The sequence below is a fragment of the Pangasianodon hypophthalmus genome, chromosome 3 (genome assembly GCF_027358585.1).
Source record: "Pangasianodon hypophthalmus isolate fPanHyp1 chromosome 3, fPanHyp1.pri, whole genome shotgun sequence".
In the NCBI taxonomy this organism is placed as follows: Eukaryota; Metazoa; Chordata; class Actinopteri; order Siluriformes; family Pangasiidae; genus Pangasianodon; species Pangasianodon hypophthalmus.
The window spans coordinates 25,236,964-25,261,567 of NC_069712.1; the positions used below are offsets into that span (position 1 = coordinate 25,236,964).

The following is a 24,604-nucleotide window of genomic DNA, read 5'->3' on the forward strand; positions in this document are numbered from 1 at the left end:
TACATCTTTGTGCTAATCTGTAGTTGGATTTTTGATGGCCTAATTAATTAAAAAACATTGCCACCTCAGCCTATCAGGTTGTAGCAAGCATTTGACAAGGTTTCCATTAAGCTATCATCATGAAACTTGAATGGTAATTTCAGGGCGGAACTAGTAGCTGATGCAGTCTCACTCAGATTGGCTACTGGGAGCCACTATTCATATTCATAGGGGTTGGAATTAAGTTCAAAAAGTTGTTTCTCAGGAACAAAAAAGTCCAGTTGAGCTGAAATTAGCAGATCAGTGCAGTGCACTTAATCTGTAACTGGATCATTTCACTGAATTACATCAAAAATGATTTCAGCCGAACAGCTTTCAACAGGGAATTTAAACAACTAGCATTGAGCTATCTTGATAAGTATGTTCATGTATGGCTCTGTGTATCTTGGCAAGAACTGGCCACTGGGGGAGCTATTTGTGTGTAGTGCTTGGATCCGCAGCTTGCAGCTATCTTTAGGGGCCAAGCACAGCAGGTGCGTAGGCACCTGTTTTCATCAACTTTATCATTATTCTGCTTCTTCTTCCTCTGCTCTTGAGTCTATGGCAGCCCATAGAACCATACATTTGAAAAGTTATGAAATTCAGCACACAGATAGGGGACATGTGCTGAATTTCATAACTGAAATGTTACCATAGCAAATTTGGAGTTGCTATCTCAAACCCGCTAGCGCCACCAACAACTCAAAGTTGCACTCATGTTTATGCTAATAACTTTTGAACCATAAGTGCTACAAACGAAATTTTTTCCTCTGATTTCTTGGCTGGTACCAGGTCATTTTCCATTTTCATGATAATTTTTCTGAATTTTCTCAAAAACAAAAACTTTTTTCGAACTCCTCCTAGACTGTTCGTCCGATTTTCACAAAAATCAAATCAGAACATCTTCAGACCATGATGACAAAAACTTATGGAGTTCAAGTTGATTAGTCAAACCGTTCTCAAATAATGGATGAACAAATTTGATGATGAACATTCCGACATGGAAGTGAGGCTATATCTCCGTAACGCTTTAGCGTATATATAAATCAGACCATTCATCCGATTTTCACCAAATTCAACTCGGATCATCTTCAGTCCATGAAAGCAATTATGGATTTCGTGTTGATGGACCAAACTGAACTGTCGGTCCAACTGACTTAAAAATTGGCATGCCATGTATGCTATGTCCATTTCCATCATTGTCCATGAGGACAAATGTGTATCCTTATAGACTTTCTGAATTTCTTCCAATAACCATGAATCTCACCTCTTTCAATTCCTTAGATCCTACAGAAACCAGTGAAACATTTTTCCACAGCAGGCCATTTTGTCTGTCCGCCATTTTGAGTCATATCAAATACCTACTTTTTCGGAGTCCTACTAGACCAATTATCCAATCTTCACCAAATTTCACACAGATCATCATCAGACCATGCTGGCAAAAAACTTTTTGATATCTCAAACCGTTTCCATATAACGCATCATCAAAGTTGACATAAGCGCTGCATAGTGTTATATGCAATATCTTGGCAACACTACTGCCTATTGCACCGAAACTTGATATGTAAAATAATAACCATGCTCTGATGCTTGCTTAGCTATATTTAGGGGCCAATCACCACAGGTGCGTAGGCACCTATTGTTTTTGTCAACTTCCTTATTAGGGGCCAAGCACCAAGGGTGCATAGGCACCTATTGTAATTGTTAGTCTTCTTCTTCTTATTATTATTATTATTAGGGGTTCACGCATGATGTGCTGAATCCCTATTGTTTTTATAGGAATTATTATTATTATTATTATTATTATTATTATTATTATTATTCCCTAAAACTGATCGGGCAGACCACATTAAGGCTTAGAGACATGAAACTTTCAGTGAGTGGTAGTAACTGGTGGTAGTAGCGTAGTAGTCCACCAGTCTACAATGGCACAAAGTCTCGCCCCGATTGACCACATGGTGGCGCTAGAGTAATTAAAAAAAATTGCATAATTACAAAAATGGCCTTAACTTTTGAACCATTTGTTACAGACTCAAGTGTAGTATATCTTTGGAATTCTTGGGTCAAGATGAAAAAAGTATATCTCTGATTTCATTTCCACCATGAAAAATTTTACACCATATTGGATTTTTTGCAAAACCTACTTTTGCAAACTAGTCCTAGGCCGTTCATCTGCTTAGAACCAAAACAGTGCAGAAACATCCCTGGAGTCCCATTATCAATAATTATCAAATCAAAAAATGTTGAACTTTTGATTTAACCTTGCGACAGCTATAAATCATGAATGGAAAGAGATATTTTCAAAAAAATTGACACTTATGTATGGGCCCAATAAAAAGACATAACTAAAAAATTACCCAGCATGACCAGTTAGTGGCGCTGTAGCAGGATAAAATATGAAATTGACTCTAATTACAGAACCATTGGTTCAACTGACTTGAACATTTGCACGCGGTGTCTTTGTCAAAGGTCCAATCAACATTTATGAGAACAGTCGTGTATCTCGAAAAACATGTCCGCCATCGCCCAATTAATTTTCAGCAGCTATTAGACAAGGTTAGCAAAGGTCATTCAGAATGAAATTTGGTAAACTTGCTTGACTCTTGGCCCCAGCGGTCTGTGAGAAATTTGAAACTAATCACTGGGGAGCGCTATCAAGTATTTCATGCACATAAATGGTTTTATATACCGCAGTGTTTCACACAAATGTATAATAATTAATACCATTTGATGGAGTAACTCATTCTGAACCACTATGCCTCAAGAACCATTGGAGTCATTCAAATTGATTCAAGTCATTCAAAGAGAAGTGGTAGCTCAGTGGTTAAGATGTTGGACTCCTGATAGGAAGGTTGAGAGTTCAAATCCCAGCACCTCCAAGTTGCCACTGTGGGCCCTTGAGCAAGGCCCTTAACTCTCAACTGCTCAGTTGTATAAATGAGATAATTGTAAGTCGCTCTGGATAAGGGCATCTGCCAAATGCCATAAATGTAAATTGTTTGTTAAATATTTGCGATTAATTAAAAAACATACATTTGCGAACTAGTCCTAGGTTTTCACTCAACCAAAATATTACCAGTGCATAACAATTGATTGGACTCCTTAGATCAATAATTTTCCAAAAAAAGGTTGAACTTTCCATTCATCTCATGACAGCAGGCAAAAACTTTTGAAGAGGGTGTGGCCACTTTCAGTGAAATGGCTATAAATCATGAACGGAATGAGATATTTTCACCAAAATTGGCACACTTATGTATGGGCTCAATCTGAGGTCACGTGGACAAAATGGCAGAGCTTGGACATGTGGTGTTGCTATAACAGGACAAGACATGAAATTTGTGCTAAATATGGAACCATTGGTCTAATCGACTTGAAATCTTGCAGCAACTGTCTTTGTCCAAGGTCCCATCAGTGTCTGTGAGGACAGTTGTGAATCTTGAAAAAAATGGCCACCACCAGCCAACCAATGTTCATCAGCTATTAGTCAAGGTTATTGAAGGCCAATATTTCTTAAAATTATCTTGTTCTTTCTCTGATTTAGGTGCTTATAGGCCTGCAGAACATTAAGTAATATCTTTTTACACATGTCCTTAAAGGCCCTAAAGTGCTTGTACCCTGATTATTGCTGGTTGCAGCTATATTTATTATTATTATTTTTCTACCCTAAAACTGATCGTGCAGCTCAAACGGTAAGGCCTAGAGATTTGAAACTTTGAGGGATGGTAGTACTCCACCAGTCTACAATGGCGCAAAGTCTTGCCCTGATCAGCCACAGTGGCACTACAGTGATTAAAAAAAATAAAATGTATATCTCCGATTTCACTTCCTTCACGAAAAATTTTCCGCTATTTTGAATTTTTTTGAAAAAACTACTTTTGCAAACTACTCCTAGACCGTTCGTCAGAACTTCACCAAATTTTGCTCATCTTCAGACAAAGAAGACCAAAGCTTTTTGATAGACCAAGCTGTTCAACATATAACACGTCAATGAATATGACAGCAAGCATGCCAAAATGAACATGAGATTATATCTCCACAACGCTTTGAGATATTGACACCAAACTTGGTGTTTCTTTTAACAACCATGGCCTCAGGGTACATGAGCAGTTTCGGAACAGCACCACCTACTGGTCAGGAGACATACTTATAACATCTGTATAGTTTATACTAAAATTATGTAAGTGGTATCTTTAAATTCAGTGAGGCATACCAAGTCGAGTGATACCCAGTTTTACTATGTTTGCCCTTTTGGGCGTCGGCCATTTTGAATTGTGTTTTAAGATGCAGTACTTTAAATACAGCATTTTTAGACCTCCTAATACTTAACAACTTTGCCTCACTGGTGTCAATCAAATCATTAAATATTTGTGATTATTTAAAAAAATCTACTTTTGTGAACTAGTTCTACATTTTCACTCAACCATAAGAAGCACAATTCTCTGGACTGTTGTACAATTTGCTGGACTCCCTACATCAATAATTATGAAAAAATGCTGAACTTTAGTCTTTGGATGGCTATAACATGGTCATTTAAAAATATGAGCATGAACAAGTGTACTCAAAAGCCTATAATTCCTAAAGGAAACCTCAGAACTTCATGAAATTAGGTAAGCAAATGCATCTTATGATTCTAAAGAATCATAAATTCTATAGAGATAGGGCAAAAGGTAGCACTATAACAGTTATAAATAGTTTATATTTATATCTATAACAATTATAAATATTTTAATTCTATGGTAAATTACATGAAATTGCTGAAAATTGTCTTTCATCTCCAATTTAAGTGCTTACATGCTTGCTAAATAATACCTACTATCTATTTACGCATGCAATTTAAGAACTTAAAGTGCTCCAACCCCGGTAGTTGCTGCTCACAGCTATATTATTATTATTATTATTATTATTATTATTATTATTATTATTACTATTATTAGGGGTCAAGCCTTGAAGGGTGAAGACCCCCCTTGTATTTGTTAGTGTTGTTCTTATTATTATTCTTCTGCCATGGAAGTCTATGGTAGCCCATAGAACTGTATGGTAAAAAATTTCACAACTTGCACATAGATAGGGGACAGTCTGAACTGTTACCACAGCAAGATTGAAGTCTCTATCTTGAAATCTATTGCCACCAACAGGTCAAAGTTTCACTCCAATCAAACCAAATTTGGCATACATCATCGTCAGAGTAAGCCTCACAAAATTTATCAGAAGAATTTGGAATACTCCAAATGGTTTGTCCGTAATAGGGCAACGAATCTGATGGCGAAGCAACGACTTTGTTCACTGACACAAAACTTGGTAGCCATCTTTAGGACCATGACTTGAGGCTATGCAACAAATTTCACGATAGCGCCACCTACTGGTCAAAAGTTACGATAACATGCCAAAAATGCTTACATCTAACTGCCATTTTTGCTACACCTCCAAATTTTGTCCAAACTTTACCACATTTGGCTCACATCATCTTGAGACCTGTCTGAACAAAAGTTATCAAAGGAATTTTGATATTCAAACCTGTTCTCCTGTAACGTGCTGGCATATGCAAAAAATACGATATGAGAGTGTATCTCAGCAATTCATCTACATATCATCACAAAACTTGGTAAGTATCTTGAGGACCATGCCCTGAATTTACTGAAGAAGTTTTGTGACTGCACCACCTTGTAGTCAAGAACTGTAACAACTTTAATTTTTTTCCCTTATATCATTTGACGCGTTTGTGATAAATTCACAGTTCATTTTTCCTATAATTCCCTGGAGTATGCAGAAGTGAACACACACCAACATCTGAAAATTCAAGTGTACTTCCTTTCGACCATAATAATAACTTATGAACCGTAAGGGCTAGAGACAAAATTCTTTTTTTCCTCTGATTCCCTGGTTTCAATTTCTGCCGGACTAGATTTTCTGACATTTTGAATTATCTGAAAACATACTTCTTCGAACTCCTCCTAGATCATTTGTCCGCTTTTCACCAAAATCGAATGACATCATCTTCAGACCATATGGAATTCAAGTTGATTATTCAAACCATTCTCGAATAATGCCCAAACAAATTCGAAGGTTAGCATGCCAAAATGGACGTGAAGCTATATCTCTAACACTAGTGTATTAGCGTATTCAGATCAAACTTAGAATATGTCATAGCCATCATGATTTGAGGGTAGATGCACAGTTTTGGAACATCGCCACCTGGGGCTCATGAGATATTAAAAACCATATTTTTCCTTTTCTCCAATTTTCAGTTTCTCCAATTTTCACCAAATTTGACTCTGAACATCTTCAGTCCACGCCAGCAATAAGTTATGGATTTCATGTTGATGGACCAAACTGAGCTGTCGATCATGCTCTGATGCTCGCTTAGCTCCTTACTTTGCCTCTGTTGTACTTGGCCCTGTAATTGCTGTATTGCTATTTTGTTGTTGTTGTTGTTGTTATTATTATTATTATTATTATTATTGTTATTAACAATAATGTCAGTGCTCCTATCCATACTGACCAACACTTTCTATAACAGCGACAAGAAGTTCTTTCTGTAACAGTGATAGTAACAATGATTTGATCTAGTGGATGTAGGAGTTTGACAGCATGTACACAATTGTGTGCAAATCACAGATATGTATAAATAATTAAATGAGTGAATGAATGGATGGATGAGCAAATGAATGTTCAGTCTGTGTAGGTAGCTAGGTCATTTCCTGTGTATGACCATGTGCAGCTGGGTCCATAGGTGTTTGGACAGTGACACAATTTTTGTAATTTTACCTCTGTACACCACCACAATGGATTTGAAATCAAGATGTGATTGAAGTGTAGAGCTTCAGTTTTATTTCAAGGAGTTTGACAAAAAATATTGCATTAACTGTTTAGGAATTACAGCCATAAATATGAGGATTATTTTTAATACTTGGATGCAAATTCTTTGCAGTCAAAGACTGCCTGAAGTCTGGAACCCATGGACATCATCAAATGCTGTTTCCTCCATTGAGATGCTTTTCCAGGCCTTTACCGCAGCCACTTTCAATTGCTGCTTGTTTGTGGGTCTTTCTCCCTTCAGTTTTGTCTTCAGTAAGTGAAAAGCATGCTTAATTGGGTTGAAGTCAGGTGACTGACTCGGCCATTTAAGAACGTTCCATTTCTTTGCCTTAAGAAGCTCTTGGGTTGCTTTCCCGGTACCTTTTGGGTCATTATCCATCTTTAATGTGAAGTGCAGTCCTATCAGTTTCGCAGCATTTGACTGAAACTTAGCAGAAAATACAGGTCAATACACTTCAGAATTCCTCCTGGTACTTCTATCAGTAGTCACATCATTTCCATTGGCAGCCATAAATGCCCATGCCATAACACTTCCTCCCCCATGTTTGACAGATTATGTGGTATGCTTTGGATCTTCCCATTGTTCTGGTACAAGTTAATCTTGGTTTTATCTGTCCAAAGAAACTTTGCAGTTCCAGAACTGGGCATGCTTTTTTAGATGTTTTCTAGCAAAGTCTAATCTGGACTTTCTGTTCTTGAGTGTTACCAGTGGTTTGCATCTTGAGGTAGAGCCTCTTTACTTTCATGAAGGTGTCTCTTGATTGTAGACATTGACAATGATATGGCTCCTTCCTTATAAGTGTTCTTGACTTGGCTAGACGTTGTGAAGGAGTTTTTCTTCACCAAGGAATGAATTCTGTGATCATCAATTTTAGTTGGTTTCCATGGTCTTCCAGGCCTTTTGGTGTTGCTGACCTTGCCAGTGCATTCCTTATTTTTAAGAATATACCAAATTGTTGATTTGGACACCCCTAAAGTTTCTGCTATCTCTGTGATAAGTCTGTTTTGTTTTTCAGCCTAATGATGGCTTCCTTCAATTGCATCGACACCTCTTTGGACCGCATATTGAAAGTTCCCTTGAACAGCTACCAAATACAAATTCAATACTCCAAATCCAGAATATTTTTTCTCCTTAATTTGTCATGAAATAACAAGAAAACAGGCCACATCTGGCCATGAACCTGCTTATCAGTAAATTGTCTAATTACTATTGAGCCTGTGGAAATGGAGGGACTATGTAAAACTGAAAGTCTACACTTCAATCACATCTTGATTGCTTCATTTCAAATCCATTGTGGTGGTGTACAGAGGCAAAATTGTGTCACTGTCCAAATACTTATAGACCCGACTGTATGTGGAGCTGTGCGTTAGTATGGTCAAGGAGTTATGTTTGGGTCTTTAGCACCTTTAGCCAGATTTGCTGGTAGGTGAGCTCTTCATCTGATCATGGCTTCGACTGGAAACTGTTTATCCCTTACAGTTTTTTTTAAAGTCTTTTTTCAAGGCTTCTGATGTATTCACGCTGTTTAGAGTTCGAATTTTGTTACTACTGGGCATGGTCTTGTGGGCACTGTGTTAGACTGAAGAATATAAGCTTTGCATAAGCTTTTTTTTTTTCTTTGCAAATGCAACATATCCTGTGGGATCATTTTTCATGAATGTTTTTGGGGGTTTCATTGTTGATTTCTTATATGCCACTGAATATGAGATTGTCTCACATAGATCAAGTTTGAAGGTGCAGAACCAATTTGTCTTTGTTTTTGGATTCAAAGCTGGATACCTTTTTAAGATCAGATTCGTCTGTGATTACTAAGTGTCCAGTTTGTTAAGTTTGTCCAAGTGTTTTAACTTTTTCTCAATTAGCATCACTGTGCTAGGTTCAGTTTCTGTGAGATTGTAGCAGTTCCTCACAGGGGAATCTGTTTCTTTTTAGTGGCTAGTGGTTGGCTTATTTTCACAGCAAGGGTTGTTTTTCTGGCTGGCGGGATTGCTAGTAAGCAGTGCTGTGGTCTCATTGTTGAATAGGGAATCAACAGTTTTCTGTTCATTGTTTTGGGCATCAGGCAATTTAATATATGAACTGAGGATTGGGAATAGAATGAAAGCTGGAATCAGTATCTCAATTATATATACATTATACATTAGTCATTTATTTCCTTTCTGGCTGTGTCTTCATGACTTTTTCAAAAGTTGGAATTATTATTGTTGTATCTCTTCCCAAGAGACAAAATACAAATGTGTAATGATAGAAATTATTAAATTTTGATAATCCTTTAACAATAGGTTGTATATCCTGGCCCTGGTAATATTCTACTTTACTCTGTTGGTACTGACAGAGTAAACTAGAATATTATGATATTATAATATTATAATATATATGACACAGTGGTCACTTTAAGAACTCTGTCAATTTTAGTAATTCAGCAGCCATTCCAAATGCCAGACCACATTGTGCAGAGTGCAGATGTGCATCCACACCCATCCTTCATGTTTTGCTCTTGGAAAAGCACAATCTGTAAGTTTAAAAGTTTAATCTATGCAGTAACATATGATTATGTGTATTTTGATAAGTTTTGTGTATGTTTGAGAACTATTTACATGTGACATGGTAAATTCAACTCGAGGCACATAATTGTGATGCTAGTTTGTTTATTAATCTTAACATCACTATGTTCTAAGTTATGTAAAGGTGATTTATACGCATCTTACATATTGTTTTCAGCTAGGTGAAGTGACTGTAACTTTGTAAGAGATAGTATTTTTTTCTATATCATTGTTCATTTCAGTAAAGAGAGTTTGACCCTGACTTCTGTCTACGACCTTTACTGGGCCTTTGTTTAGAAAGTAAAATAAGAAAAATGCAAGCTGAGGGCAGAAGACTGTATAAAGTCCATATGGCCAACATTTTCACTGTTGATGCTGCTCAGTGTTGAGCAGGACCGTGCAGGAGAGCGCTGGATAAAAAACAACAGCAAAAAAAAAAGTATTATCATATAATTATATAATATAATTATCATCACCATTAACATTATTTGTAGTGTGTTAGAAATGACACTTTGTTGCAGACTTATTTAAATCCTTTTGGGCCAAAGCATTTCATCCTTTTTTCCTCTTTGGCTGAAATCTGTTTTGACCATTTTTGACTGAAATTTTCAGTGGCATCTGTGCTGTTGAAAGTATACTTGTCAAATGTTGCTATGTCAAATATATTGGTTGCTTTGGTTTCATGAATGTGAAAAAAATCTTTCTCCATTTGCCATTTAAAAAATGTTAAGAAGCAGAGATGTGCATCAGATGAAACGACAGCACTCTTTGGTTGGGGGAAGAGGGCAAAGGTGACCAGGCCTCCTGGAAGTGTCTTAATATTGGAGAGTTCAAAACACCTGCTCAGATCATTTCAGGTTCATATGACTACTACCTCATCTCCTTTTTTACTGGGGAGAAAAAGACTGCTCTTTTGGAGAATTTTTGAGAGATACATCATACAAGCATACTCTGATAATTTTGTGAAGCCCTTACTAAAAATGTGTAAATGTTGGCAGGTAACATAATATAATCGGTGATAAACATCACTGGATATGTAGCAATATAATATTGTGTAGGAAAAATAATATTGTTACAGCAAGTAACAACTGTAACACAGCATAATTGTTACAAGCTTGTTTCCTCTAAATGCACGCATGCAACTGTGACTTAATTACATGCACTTACAAGTACATCATTTTTTTATGTACTTGTATATGCATGTAATGGAAAAAAAAGGATGATTTGCCCACTCTTATTTGTGAAAACCCAATTTTGACATATTTGTGAAAACCCTACTTTCTACCATACATGTATGTTCAAAAACTGATATCTGTGTGCAATTGTGTACAGTTAGCACTACACAACTGTCAGCATAGCTTTCAAAGTGTGTGCATGCTCTGTCTGTTTGCAAGATTGTGAGTGTGGGTGCAGCCTGTGCTATAGTTCTAATTAAATACAATACAATAAATTGTAATTGTATTATTACTATTATATAGCAGGGGTTCTCAAACGTGGGGTCGCTTGATTTACAAATGAAGTAGTGAGAAAAACCTCTTTTGTTTTTACAAAATTATCTTAGAAATTAATATTAGAAATATTAGAAATAATAGAAGACATAGAAGAAATTAATATTAGAAATAATAGAAGACAGATTCTGTGTGCTAATATTTTGAAATGTTATTGGGAGTCACATTCAGACAAGCAAAATTTTAATTACTACTCTCAGGTCAACTCATTTCACAAACTCCACTTCCCAGCAGACACCGTGGCCCATAAACATGGCCGCTCTGGACTACAATCTCCAGAACATTCATGTGCGCGCACACACACACACACACTGCCCCGCTCACGGTCACCAAGCTTCTGATTAAGCACACCTGTGTTCAATCACACATACTCACACAAAGACTCTTTAAAAGAGACTCTCATTCACAATCACATTGCGAAGTATACGTTCAGTTTTGATACTGATCGAATTCCTGGTTTGACCTTCTTGTGTTTCTCGACTCATGTCTTTGCCTCTGCCTACTTAAGTCTGTTTGCGCATCGCCTGACCATTACCTGTTTTTGACCATGGATCGTGCCTTAAGTTTTGGACTTATTTATCTGTGTGCTATTAAAGCTGTTTTACCTGCAACTGCATCCGTCTTTGCCTCCATTTTGTGACAACTACATGCTATTTTAGTCTTTTTCACTATCCAGGCATGCTTTTCTAGACCGTTCTTGAATATTAGTACTAACCGGTTTTCCTCCTACGGTCAGTGTTTGGTTTGCATATCAGACTTCTGGATTTTCTAGATTAGTAAATACTTTTGAATGTAAGGTCAGAGTTTTTAATTTGAGATGCAGCTCATAACAACAGTTGTGATGACTGGAGCATTTTAAGACAGACATAGCTCGTCAGTATGCATAACGTTGCTGTGTATAAAATTGCTAAACATTTTATAGGTCAACTTGGAAGTCTGGTGGACTGGAATGTCTGTGTAGCTGATGTCACTTTTAGGTCTTCTAAATGTTCATAAGAAATGTGAATAATGTTTTTTCCGCTGCTTCTGCATGTGTACGCAAAGTCATGTGTCTGCTTTGCGGTGGGCCGGACCACACCACCCCTATGTGGATAACACTTTCAACTAAATTCACTATAACAGGTGTGTCAAACTCAGATTCTGACTGGGCCACATCAGCATTTTAGTCAGCCTTTGAGGGGCCGACTTATGCTATTCATTTTTAATGTATTATTATTATTATTTTTATTATTATTAATATTATTATTATCTAGTCTATCAATTAATAACAATAAACTAGGCTCTGAAACTACAGTATAATAGGATGTTTATAACAAAAAGAAAAAGGTCTAACAGAAATTATTCAGCCTCGTTTTGCAGAGTATCGGCACTGTGATGACATTTATAAAAGTTCTATAAATTTGTGACAATTCCATTTTAACTGTCCAAACGTCATGCTCTCCTATTACTAACACATTATTTTAATTATTTTTTCAGTGGAATTGTCATAAATATATTTTGCCCTATTAAAAGTGTAAGATTGATCGTGCTTTGAAAGATCAAAACAATAAATTCATGCCACTGCTGCTCCTACTGCTGTGCAGCATCCACTCAAAACTGATTGCATCAGACTTCGCAGTTGAATTATACAGATCACACAGTGATTTTAGTAGTTATATTTCCTCATCCCCTTTGAAATTCATTCCTGGCCCCTGCCAACACCTGATGCATTTCTAAATCTTTTTAAGACGTGGATCTGAATTGCATCAGGTGCAGCAGATAGGTGTTGGTTTTAATCTGCGTTTCAGCGCTGTGAGATGTAGGCCTCCATGCTGTACAGTGGCACATGCAGAACACAGGCAGTCACTATGCTATGGATCTGCTGTAAATGCTAGACAGTGTGAAAATGTTGAGCTCTTTTATATTAAGGGCAATTTCAATAGTATTTTGTGAACGTTTGCACAGGCCAGATGAAAAACCAGGAAGCGGGCCATGTTTGACCTGTGGGCCTTGAGTTTAACATGTGCAATACAGTGTCTCAGAATTTTAAGAGTAACAAAAGGTGGCAGCAATGAGATAATGACACACTAATTTTCACCCGCATAAGAATGAATTGCAATCAATGCAGCGCTATGCTTTTTCAAATCAAAGAATTACAATTAAACCATAGTAATAACCATATACCATACCCAAATCTGGAATGGGATGTATTAAAAGCACAAACTTTTGGCCATATAGTATATATCTGAGTTTACTCAGGTAAAGATCACATTATAGGAGCCACTCATACAGAAATCCAGATAATTCCATAGGATTTACAAACTTTTAAAATACAGTTGTAGCAAATCATTTCTGCTATCTTTCAATAATAAACAATAGGGATTCATAATTAATTATATTTTTATTGTTACTGCAATGTGACTTTCCACAAAGAAAACATCTGCTGTGATAAAATAATGGCTAAAAGGTTGGTCATAATAGTAAAAAAGAGATAAAGCATTGACATTGCTAACAATAAAATACTCACTCCGGAGGTTGGATAAAGGCTGGCTGCGGCCAATGCGAGGGGGGAGAGTGCTGCGGTAAGGTGGAGTGCTGCTGAACAGTATATCATTTGGTAGAACCTGGTCAAGCACTGAGCTGCAGGAGCTGGCATAGGATAAGCCTTTGCGATTACTGCACATACTCTCTTCTGACAGAGTGCGGTACAGTACACGGCAGGGAAGTGGACTTTCAGAGACCAAAGCCTGATTAAAGACAGACAGACATAACACACATTAGTGGTTACCACTACACAGTGACTACACAGAAAGGGGGCATGGTGAGGCCATGTAAATCTGCCCCTTTGCTCATGCCTATATAGGTAGCTGGCCAGTCAGCAATAACCCATAACACATGCAGTAGAGTCATGAACCAAACAGTGACTGATGGTGAGTGTGGAATGTAGAAGTATGTAGTGTCAGTGATATGTAGTCTGTGCTCCAAAAGGAAATTTTCTGTCATCCAAAATGCAGAATGTAGAGTGGGCTATAAATTGGCTTATAATTATAACAATCAATTTGCTTTAACTGGGAAGACAAAACAAATGGGGGTAGATTTTGCCCTGGTTATATATTTTGACTCAAGAAAATTGTGCCATGCACAATTAATACTTATGTTCATTGTGTCACAATACACATGAAATAATATGGTGCATATAGGAACAAAGTTAATGTGACTCACTGTCAAAGATTTTATGATAACTGGAAGGTTGGATGAGAGTGGAATGGATATTTAACTAATATTTTGAAGCAGAATTAGGAAAGACAAAAATGTTCCTAACTTGAGAGTATATTTTTTTCTTGGACTGATATTATAAAAAATTTGTCAAAGTCATGAGTAAGCCAATTGAGCACATGCTGAAATTATGTAAGCTGACAGGATGTTGACACTTGCCACTGGCAGTAAGTTGATTCTGGAGTGGTCAGAGTGAAATGACCAGGAATGTGGGTCACTTACATTGTGTATAACAAAATATTCTTCAGGGAATGTTTAATATGAATTCAAGCCATATTATATGGTTAAGTAATATCATTAGCAGTATCATACAGGTTCAAGAAGTAACATTTCCAGAATGTTTTTATATTATGTTGGTTTCATTTTTCTGCTGTGTGTGACATCCTCACACATACCAAAGCCATGTGTGGTATTATAACTCGATAGCCCCACAGTAAGCAACCAGACTGAAATGTGAGCTCATTCCTTCTCAACAACTACGGCTTTAACTTCCTGTCATCTCCCCTCTTCTTCCATGAAAGACAATGTCCATCACTTCAGATATATTTGGATCAGTTCATGTGAACATGGTCACTTGGGGTCCTTTTACTGGCACAATCTCACCATTGTACATTTTCAGAGTCAGCTTGGCAGCCTTTGGCATCAAATCTTGTAGGTTTTTTTGTTTATGAGCTGCTTTGGATATAAGTGATACTGCTGCACCTGTGTCCACTTGCATCCGCACAGTCTTCTGATCCAGCTGTGGTGTCACCCAGTAGCCATCTGCGTTTCCTGAGACTGACATCACATGTAAATATTCATGCTCAACAGATTCATCACTTTGTTCGTCTAGTATGTGTTCCAGTTGATTCACCTCTTTCTTTTTCAGGTTCCTGAAGTGTTTTTTTTCTTTGTTCTGTGTTTTTATTTGGAGCTGCATGTTTGCTTTTGCAGGCGTGTTCAGTGTGACCCCTTTTTCCAGAGCTTCTACAGCAGGGGTGTCTAATCCTATCCAGAAAGGGCCAGTGTGGGTGCAGGTTTTCATTCTAACCAAGCAGAAGCCACACCTGAGTCTACCGAAAGCCAAGACCAAGTGACAAGTGAAATCAGATGCGGCTCCTGCTTGATTGGAATGAAAACCTGCACCCACACTGGCCCTTTCTGGATAAGATTGGACACCCATGTTCTACAGTCCACTTCTTTGCATCAGCATTCCTGTGTTTGATGGCCAATGATAGCACAGTGATAACATGGTCTGTTTAGTTCAGGTTTTTGCTTTTCTCTGTGCACTTTGTGGATGCTTCTAGATGGCTTCTAGATGGCCTCAATGCGCAGGCCACACACTAAGCTATCACGTTTATTTAAGCTATCAAAACGTAATAACACGTTTTGAGCACAGTCACAATGGTGTCATAAGAGAAGTCACCCAGCTTAAACAGGTGAAGGCAGTAGGCTTCGCAGAAGATTGTATCTTCTAAGATTTTATTTTGTTGTCTAGTACGAAGTGTTCAAACGTTATGTCTAATGAACTCCATTGCTTGACAGACTTGTTGCATGCACCGATATGTTCGCCATTTTATCTTACTTTACTCCCGTTTCAGTCATACTTTCTAATGTAAGATTTGTGTCCTTGCATGCATTTAGTGTTCTGCTGTTCTCTTTCCTTTCATAGTTTTTTTGTGCTGCAAGTTTTGTCTCGCTCACGTTTAATCTTTAGCACACGTGAGCAACAGGCACCTTAAAATGCCTGCACAGTTAGCTTCACACTGCGCTAACTGTAGCTAATTTTGCGAGCTGTTTTCACAAAACAATAGATATGGTAATGTTTCTTCTTAATGCTAGTTTTGTTGTATCGTCATGAATAATCACTTAACAGCTAAAGAAAATGAACAGAAACAGGAGCAATGTTTCTTCACACCTTATTGATGTTTGCAGACCACGACACCCATTAGTGATGATGCAACCAATGGAGCACAAAGGGGCACAACATTTTTTTTTAAAATACATATTTATAAACTTTAAATAAAAGTTTAATAAACTCTTACTGGCTGTTGGATACTTAGTGTACAGAAATAGTCTGGACTCTGTAGAGTATATATCCCGCCATAATGAAACAGAGGGAATGTGTCTGCACATCAACAGTTTTGCGCATGAGAAGTAAAACTGAGAAGAGCAGAGTACAGCGTTCACTGAACAAAAGCTAGCACACTGTAAAATGGCTTTAGATGATTTCTGTGCTAATGTCAGCTTAACCAAGACCACTGTTTCACCCTTAGGCACCCAACTGTGGATGATGTCAAATGTGAAGAACTAGTCAATGTGCAGTTCTAGTAGCAGACTGGATCAGACTCGTTAGGCGGAATGTGAGGCTCTTCCCAGACTACCTTTGTCGCTCAGCTCTGATCCAGTAATGTCATCTGTGCAGGGTAATGGTGCCGCCCACCAGCATCAAGCTGTGAACCTACAGTCAGCTGGAGTGGCTGGGTTGGACCAATCATGTACACACTATAGGCCTACTATCTGCACAGCTACCACTCACAGCAATGTTTGAGAAAACAGATAATCAAATTTCAGAATTTCAGAAATTAAATGCAAAGCAAAAGTGTGCTTAAATCCAAATGCGCAATCCCAACAGTCACAAAGTAAGCAAGGCAAATTATGTTCTTTTTGCTATAAAATTGGCCATGCAGTCCAGAAATGCTGGTCTTTAGGAAGCGGTCAGCTGAGACCTTATTGACCTTAAGAGTAAAAATATATATTCTGATCACGTGTTCCTGGGTGCAGTCTCTTCTACAATGACCGCTAAGTCATTAGGAGCAAAGTTTCTTTCTATACATTGCCACCTGCATGAGTAGAAGGAATTCCTTTACCCAACATGTCCATCTACTGCACAAGTATGCATCCTTTTTGAGGAATAAACCAGGGGGCAAAAGTGGTTTACTTTTGATCAGGAAAAGATGGTTGGGTGTGAGAGTTGCCAAATCTCAAGTATCATCAGACGTTGAAGTAAGCAGTTGATCATTCATGATTGATTCCACTTCGCACATTTTGTGGGTCCTCCAGTCTGACAGTTTATGGTATTCCAGTATTTGTTTTTTGACAACTGATTGAAAAATTTTCTTGACTGATCTAATCATTCTTTCCTATATTCCTCCATGGTGTGCTGCATGTGGAGAGGTGAAAAGCCATTTCACTCCTACATTTGTCAGTGTGCCATGAATTTTATTTTCATTCAAGTCTATGCTTCTTCTAGTTCTCTTTGTCTTCCTATGAAATTGGTACCTTGGTCTTATACTTGTTACTGGGCTTCTTCTACAGATAAATTGCGATTACTAGATGTACAGCTCTTGTTACCAGACAAGTAAATATGACTCCATATCTTTTCACCAATGCATGACATCTCTTGACTTTTATAGGCCCAAAATATTCAATGATCATGAGTGAATGGTGGTAAATCGGGTGATATTCTGTCTTCATTAGGCTCATCATTGCCTGTACTCCTGCCCTCTTTTAAAATCATTTTCAGAATGTACAGTTCTTGTTGCCTTTCTTGCTATAGAATTTGCACAAGACAGTCAGTAGCATTCTCTCAAAATCGAAAGCATGTAATTTCTTCCGGAATGTCAGATATTCTCATGTATGTCTTTCAATATCAACTCTGCAAGTTGGAATGCACAGGAATGCTTATGTACTATAAAAGGATATTTTATACCCACATGCATGTTAAGCTTTTTCAGCCTTCCTCTAGCTTTAAATTTGTGTTTGCCATTTTGTAGCATTGCTATGTCTTCTCTGTCTTAGGATTTTGGTCAATATAGACTTTGGACACTTTGGAAACCTTTTGCTTTTGTGTTTTTTCTTTTGACTTGCTTTGTTGTGTTAACAACAACTTCTTTATTTTTTCACCTCTCTTTGATTTACTAAGCTATTTAAACTCTCCCTTTCCTTTGTTCTTTGCTCAGTCCTTGTGTTCCTCATGTAAGTACCAAGCCACTGTCTTTGCCTTTTGTTACTACTGCTTTATCTTTTGCTGCCTGCCTTCTGACTTTTGAGACCTTTCATGACCATTGCCTTTTTAGGATCTTTTGTGATTTTTGCCATTTTGGAATCTTTTGTTATTTTTGGCCGCTTTAGATCTTTTGTGAATTTTGCCTGATTACTTGTATTTGGATTCATCTGTTTAACAGTTGGGCTGTTTTTGGATCTCTGTTTGCTCTTTTATTGGTACTTTCTGAAGTAAAGATTTTTCTGTTTTCCCCCCATCTCTGTCTCCTGGAGTTTATCTGCAATTGAGTCCTAGTCTGTGGAGGAGTAATGTTGGGTCATCACCACCATGACCCAGGTTCAATTTCTGTCCAGGTTCACAATATGAGCCAAATGTGTTCCATCACATTTGAGCTCCAGGCATACATCATCACCCTGCACTATCGACCAGCCATTTAGGAGGGGCTTTCAATTTGGCTGGACAACGGACTCTGTGACAAATTAAGGGAACTTCGTTCTTCAGCTTGTCCTCTCGAGATCAGGTACTAGATTTCACCTCTAGATGGCTTCCAAATCTCCAATTCATCAGAGGAACCCATGCAGTTGGGGGAGACATGACTCTCTCAGACCGAGTGAAGCCAGTGCTGCGAGAGAAGTGTTACCTCTACTGTAACAAGTAAACTTGCTCATAGTTATCGGGAAAAGCCCAGTCCCATCCAAAGGAGGGAGGACTGTGATGGGACCGACCTTCATGCCGAAGTCTTCTCCTGTTGAGGTCCTCCTTTACACCTCCCTTTCTTGGGGTGGGCTCATCCTTCAGTCTCTGGTGAACTCTGGCACTGCCGGCAACTTCATGGACTTGTCCCTTGCCGAGAATCTCCAAATCCTCCTGGTCATCCTTGAGCCACCCTTAACAGTTACTGCCCTGGACAGAAGATCCCTGGGCAGTGGTAGTGTTCACCATCTCACTGATCCTGTATACCTGTCCATCAATAACCACCAAGAAAACTTGCAGTTTCACCTTATTCATTCTCCTGTGTTTTCCATTGACCTAGGCTTCCCATGGCTAAGCTGCCATAACCCTCATGTAGACTGGTCCACTGGGTTAGTGCTTGAGTGGGGTCCCACCTGCTATGCCACATGCCTTTTCTCCTTTGTGGGGTTTATTCTCTCTATAAGTGAAGTGAAGTGAAGTGACGTGTAGCCAAAACTGCGATGAATTTACTGGTTGCATAATTGCACTATTTGTCCATGTACCACAAGTTATAGAAGGGATATATTAATAATTGCATTATCCATTAGCACCCAGATGAGGATGGGTTCCCTTCTGAGTCTGGTTCCTCTCAAGGTTTCTTCCTCATATCATCTCAGGGAGTTTTTCCTTCGCCTCTGGCTTGCTCATTAGGGACAAATTCATTTACAATATTACTACAATAATATTTAAAGCTTTGTATATGTAAAGCTGCTTTGTGACAATGTCCAATGTTAAAAGTGCTATACACGTAAAATTGAATTGAATTGAAAACTAAGGCAGTCAGAGACTGGCCTACACCCTCTTCTGTGAAAGAAGTTCAGCACTTTCTGGGCTTTGCTAACTTTTACTGGCAGTTCATGCACAGTTTCAGCTCTGTAGTGGCTCCTCTCATGGCTCTGACAAAGAAATCCTCCTCCTGGTTCATCTGGACCTCCAATGCGGTCTTCTCTGAGCTCAAGAGATGCTTCACTTCAGCTCCAGTCCTAGTCCTGCCTGACCCAGCCCTCTCCTTCACCATGGAGGTGAACAATTCAAAGGTGGGTGTTGGAGGGGTGCTGTCTCAGTGGTCATCTGACAACAAACTACACCCATGCATCTGCAAGCTGGCCTTGGAGGAATGGAGGCACTGGTTGGAGGGGGCTCAACAACCATTTATTGTGTGGACTGACCACAAGAATCTTAAATATATCCAGTAGGCCAAGAGACTAACCCCTCATCAGGCCAGATGAGCTCTTTTTTCATCATATTTCAGTTTACCCTCTCCTACCATTCTGGTTCCAAGAACCTCAAACTGGATGCCCTTTCCAGACTGTTTCAGCCACCAGAGCTACCCCAAGACCCTGAACCCTAGTTCCCTGATTGTCGCCCCAGTTTGTTGGGGAATTGAGACTGTTGTCTGACAGGCACAGCAGGGTGAGCCAGAGCCAGTTCCAAGATCCCCAACAACATCTCCAGGGACTACGCCACCCATAACTCATCCCCAAATGACCATGGTCTCACGTATTGCTAGACTTCATACTAGGACTACTCACCTCTCAAAGTAATTCAGTCATTATAGTGATAATTGTTAGATTCTCCAAGGCATTCTGTTTAATCCCTAAACTCCCCTCTGCTCAAGTTACTGCTGAACTAATGTGTACACATGTGTTCTGAGTCTATGGTCTCCCACAGGACCTGGTGTCTGATTGGGGAGCACAGTTTACCTACCAGCTCTGGTAGGCATTCTGTCTGCTGATTGGGGCATCAGCCAGCCTCTCCAATGGCCAGACAGAGGTTTAACCAGTACCTGGAGATGAGTCTGTGCTGCCTGGCATCCATTAATCCAAGCTCCTGGAGCACCTACCTCTTGTGGGCAGAATATGTACACAACACTCTATGCTGCTCTTCTTTTGGGATGTCCCCATTTGAGTGCCAGTTGGGGTACCAGCCCCCACCATTCCCAGAGGAGGAGCCCAATGTCAGGATCCCTTCAGCACAGAGATTTGGACTCTACAATGGGCCTCTTAGTGCCAGCAGCTTCAGGCCAACCACCTGTTCATCCTGGACAGGGGGTTTGGCTCTCTACCTGGGACCTTCCCCTGTGGGTAGAGTCCAATAAACTGCCCACCCCCCTGGTTTGTTGGCCCTTTCTAGGTGCTGCAAAGGGTCAATCCAGTGGCATACTGTCTCCTTCCTCCCCAGTCCATGCAGCTCAATTCCATCTACCATGTTTCCTGTCTCAATCCTGTGGTCACCAGCCCCTTTTCCGATTGATTTCCATTGATGTCATTCTGATTGTCCCCAGAGGAGTGTCAGGACCCATTCCTAGGAGGTGGAGTCCTGTTAGGATTTTGGACAATACAGACTTTGGACACTAGATGGAGACATTCTACCTTTGTGTTTTTTCTTTTGACCTGCCTTGTTAACCTTCTTTATTGTTTTCACCTGTCTCTGATTTGCTAGTGTATTTAAACTTTTCCTTTTCTTTGTTCTTTGCTTAGTCCTTGTGCTCCTTATTTGAGTACCAAGTCACTGTCTTTGCTGACTTTTTGAAGTAAAGCTTTTCTGTTTTTTCCCCTTATCTCTATCTCTGCAGTCATGTACAGCCTAGCCTGTGGAGCAGTGGTTAAGTTCTTGGGTCGTCACTACCATGACCTGGGGTCAATTACCATCCAGGGTCAGCAACCTTTACATTCTGAAATATTGATTCTGCACATAGTGGATAATTCCTAATTTAGCTCTTTCAGGTTCTTCAAAAGACAGATTCCTGGATGGGATCTTGTCCACAGATGTTAAGGGCATAAAATCATTTTTCTTGTATTTGATTGATTATTAAAATTTTCAATCTTAACATCCAGGCTGCAACTCTTTTCAGCTTCAAAATAGTACTCTTTTAGTTTACTTAAGGATTCATGTTCTGTTTTGACTGTGTAGGTGTGAATCTCTTTTTATTTCTGGACCATCTGCATCAATTGAGTGTGAACATATGCTTAGCTTAGGCCAGAACCTTTCTTCATTCAGCAGAAATTCAGGCCCAAAAAACCACTGCTTGGAATTCATCAAGTTCTTAGCATTTAGACCTCACGATGCAATGTCTGCTGGGTTCCCTATTGTACTTGCATATTTCCACTGTGATAGATTTGTCACACTGCTGATGACAGGAAGACTGTTAGCAACATAGGCTTTTAATCTACCAGTGTCACTGTTGATGTATTTCAGCACAGTGACACTGTCTCTCCAGAATACTGATTCATCTAGCTTCCTTTGAAGTTCATCTTTCAAAATTCTGTCCATGCATGATGCAAGTGTGGCAGCTGCAAGTTCCAGTCTGGGAACTGTTATTTGAGGTGTAACTCTTGCCTTTGCCATTACCACTGTGTCATGAACTCCGTTCTGTGTTGACATGTTTCATATAGCTGATGGTGCCATATCCTTTCTCACTGGCATGAGAGAAATGATACAGTTGAATGGACTTGATTTGGCCAAACATGTTAGGGTTCATGCATATGTAGGATAACTCACTGTGGTCCAAAAACCACCTTTGCCAGGGTTTCAATAACACTTCCAAAACAGACTCAATCCATGGATATTTCATTCTACAAAGCATTTGAATGATGTGTTTTGCATTCAGGACCAGTGGAGTAAGAAGGCCTAGTAGATCATGTACTGATCATACAATTGAAAGACTGTCTCTTCTAGTAAAGGCTCTGTCTTTAATGAGAACTTTAAAATTAAACGTGTCACTTTCTACCTTCTAATGCATACCTTGTGTTCTTTCTATAGGCACCTTTTCTCTGGCCAGATTCAGATCTTTTGCTGCACAAGTTTTATCTACTTCTGGAACTGATGTCTTTACTTCTTCGCCGTTGCTCACCTATTTGTCCAGTTGAAGCCTCCTTCAGTGCATGCATTTCTGAGCTCCTTAATCAGTGATATAGCCTGTTTTTCTATAGCTACTGACTTTAGACAGTCATCAACATAGAAATTTTGTTCAATAGAATGGATAACCTCCTGATCATATTTGTGACAATTATTTTATGCTGTCTTCCTCAATACAAAATTGGCCCAACTTGGAGATGATACAGCTTCAAACAGATATACTGTCATTCTGTATTCTTCATTGATGGCCACCACAGAAATCTGAGATTATCCACATGTTCAGCATAGCCTTTTGCTAGTATATCTCTCATGAATTTTTTCCTCTCTGAAGGTTTTATCCTCTCTGAATCTCTTAAGATGGCCAGTTACACATTGTACAGCCATTTTCTTATTGTTGGCATCTTAACTTCTGTGTTTTTAAAGTCTAAGGGTAAGTGATAGACTCTCTTTGTACACCACAGAATTAGCAGCAATGTGCATAAACTTGCAAACTTCGTCTGACATGGCAGTCTTTTCGTTATATATTGCTTTTCATTGAAATCATGGTTGTACTGTTGAATAAGAAGTTCTTCTAAGTTTGCTACTGATATTTGATTTGCAGTTACCCTTAGAAAGACTGTTTCTTTGCTAGATATGACACAATGAGGTAGACCATTGACCACTTATTCAAGAAGTGTCCTTACTGCATAAGGGCCCTCACCCTTGCTATTTATGACCTGCTAGAGCTCCTTGGCTTTTGGAGTATTAGCCCCAGTCAGAAGTCATTTGCATTAATTTCTGGAATATGCACATTTTAAGGTAATGTCATTTTCTCAAATCACATTGTGCAGGTATGTCCTGTTTGGACACCAGAATACTCTTCTGCGCATATACCTTAGGCCCTGAAATGAATGAATTACCGTCAATGTCTACCACTTCCAGAGCAAACACTTGATATGTAGAAACAGGTGTCTGATGAGAAATACTTTTTAGTAGCGGAAACAGACGGATGGTTTTGTAATGGTTTGTAATGGTTTCTCTATTAAGTGCAGCTCTAGTATTCAGGGTCATTATCTCAGTTGTATGGAAAGTTTCCTTAAAAAAAAAAAACATAGGGATGAACTAAATAAGCATAATCTCTCTTTGTGCTCCTAATGGTACATGTAGACCTGTGCACCTTGCTGTTAGTAGAATGGTATAGGTCACAGGTTGGCATGCAAGTGCTTGACAATCCCACTAACATTATGAATTTTTGAGTGAATGCAAATGTTGTATAACATTGAGATACCGAGACTAGTTGTCTTAAAGACCTTAATATTATAATTCATTGATCACATTATATCAAAATATTCACATTTGGTATGCAATCATCAGCTGAAACAAGTAATATATGTTTTTTTTTTTTTTTTGCTGTATCTTTATGTGAAAAAGGACTGGCCTTAATGTTAATGAAAACAATGCATGCATGGGGATGCATGCATCAACTGATGAATATGGTCACTGGTTACAAATATTTAAATTCACATAATTTTCTACATCACGTCTGAAATATGTCATAGTGTCCAGTAGTATTTTTATATTAACAACATGGCTGCTGTGCACTTCAGTTTACCTTCCTGCAGACCTCCTCTCCAGGCAGGCTGTCTGGAAGCATAACCTTCGGGTACTCCCTTGTCATGTCTGTCTGGTCCCTACGCCCCCCCTCTCTTTCTCCTTCCTGGATATGGCAGGCTGCCTCCACCAGGTACAGCTGTCTGTAGAGTACACAGAGCCAAATGGAGCCTAAAGTCTCAGAAGTACTGCAAACTAAATAGAACAGACTTTTATTTTTTAGTGCTTTTTACAATACAGATTGATTTTCACTTTGACCATAGTCAGCTGTTACCAATACAGCTGGACCAGGAGCTTA

General features: G+C 38.8%; 1 protein-coding gene across 6 annotated transcripts in view; it reads right to left on the reverse strand.

Annotated features, from left to right (window-relative positions):
* LOC113542016 (signal-induced proliferation-associated 1-like protein 2) overlaps positions 1 to 24,604 on the reverse strand; it is a 276,347-nt gene that overhangs the window by 43,722 nt on the left and 208,021 nt on the right. For all 6 annotated transcript variants that reach the window (XR_008301510.1, XM_026939252.3, XM_053232932.1 and 3 more), the window contains 2 exons: positions 24,308 to 24,449; positions 13,393 to 13,612 (listed from right to left, as the gene is read on the reverse strand). Coding sequence is in view for 5 of the 6 variants with exons in the window: in XM_026939252.3 (XP_026795053.1) it covers positions 13,393 to 13,612; positions 24,308 to 24,449 (362 nt within the window). In the remaining variant the exon portion in view is untranslated. The remainder of the gene's footprint in view (positions 1 to 13,392; positions 13,613 to 24,307; positions 24,450 to 24,604) is intronic.